The sequence below is a fragment of the Malurus melanocephalus genome, unplaced genomic scaffold, assembly GCF_030028575.1.
Source record: "Malurus melanocephalus ecotype Western Australia unplaced genomic scaffold, MMel_1.1 scaffold_7411, whole genome shotgun sequence".
NCBI lineage: Eukaryota > Metazoa > Chordata > Aves > Passeriformes > Maluridae > Malurus > Malurus melanocephalus.
In genome coordinates, this window is record NW_026630641.1 from 1 (window position 1) to 1,356 (window position 1,356).

Genomic DNA, 1,356 nt, shown 5'->3' on the forward strand with positions numbered 1-1,356 from the left:
GCTGCTGCGGGATCCCCGCGGGGCTGGGGGGACACAGCTCCAGCAGCACGGGCGGCTCGGGGGGGAGCAGAGGCGGCAGATCCTCGTCGTCGGCGCCGAGCGGGGCTTTTGAARGGATTTTGGGCTGGGGAGGGCGAGCAGCCGGCTTGGCTGCTTTATTATTGGGGAGGGGTTGCTGTTTCTTAGCAGGGGGAGCGATGGTGTCTGTTTTTGGGGGGGTTGGGGGTTTTTGGGGGGCACTGGAAACACCCGTGGGTGTGGCTGGAGCTGCAGCATTTGGGGTGGCTTTGGCAGGGCTTTTTGGGGGTGCCTTGGCTTCAGCAGGGCTTTTTGGGGGTGCCTTGGCTTCAGCAGGGCTTTTTGGGGGGGCCTTGGCTTCAGGAGGGCTTTTTGAGGGTGCTTTAGCTTCAGCAGGAGCTGGGGTGGCTTTTGCAGGGCTCTTTGGGGGTGTTTTGGCTTCAGCAGGAGCTGGGGTGCCTTTTGCAGGGCTCTTTGGGGGTGTTTTGGCCTCAGCAGGAGCTGGGGTGCTTTTTGCAGGGCTCTTTGGGGGTGTTTTGGCTGCTGGAGCTGCACTGGCCAAAACGGGGCTCTTTGGAGGTGCTTGGGCAGGAGCTGAAGGTGTTTTGGCCTCAGCAGAGGCTGCTGGAGCTGCAGGACTTGGGGTGGCCTTAACAGGGCTCTTTGGGGGTGCTTTGCCATCAGTGACACTTTTTGAGGGTCCTTTGGCCTCAGCAGGAGCTGCTGGAGCTGGGGGAGCTTTTGCAGGGCTCTTTGGGGGTGTTTTTGATTCAGGAGGGGCAGACGGAGCTGCAGGGGTTGCAGTGGCTTTTGCAGGGCTCTTTGGGGGTGTTTTGGCCTCAGCAGGGCTTTTTGGGGGTGTTTTGGCCTCAGCAGAGGCTGCTGGAGCTGGGGTGGCTTTGGCAGGGGTCTTAGGGGGTGCCTTGCCCTCAGCAGGGCTTTTTGAGGGTGTTTTGGCTTCATCAGGGCTTTTTGAGGGTGTTTTGGCCTCAGCAGGAGCTGGGGTGGCTTTGTCAGGGCTTTTTGAGGGTCCTTTGGCCTCAGCAGGAGCTGGGGTGGCTTTGTCAGGGCTTTTTGGGGGTGTTTTGGCCTCAGCAGGAGCCGCTGGAGCAGATGGGGCAGAGTTGGCGCTGCCCTTGGGAGCCTTTTTGGCTCCTCCGGGGGAAGCCGGAGCTGGGGGGGCTTTGGCAGGGCTTTTTGGGGGTGCCTTGTCCTCAGTAGGGGCAGATGGAGCTGCAGGGGTTGGAGTGCCTTTTGCAGGGCTCTTTGGGGGTGTTTTGGCTGCTGGAGGAGCAGCTGGAGCTGCAGGAGCTGGGGTGGCAGGGACAGGGGTGGCAG

The 1,356-nt window shown here is 61.4% G+C and overlaps 1 protein-coding gene across 1 annotated transcript; it reads right to left on the minus strand.

Annotated features, from left to right (window-relative positions):
- Positions 1 to 4: 4 nt before the first annotated feature.
- On the minus strand, positions 5 to 1,351 carry LOC130588597 (neurofilament heavy polypeptide-like; the record flags this gene model as incomplete). Its single annotated transcript, XM_057389504.1, has 1 exon — positions 5 to 1,351. A coding segment is annotated over one exon (1,347 nt), but the record flags the coding sequence as incomplete, so codon positions are not given.
- Between the last annotated feature and the right edge of the window lie 5 nt (positions 1,352 to 1,356).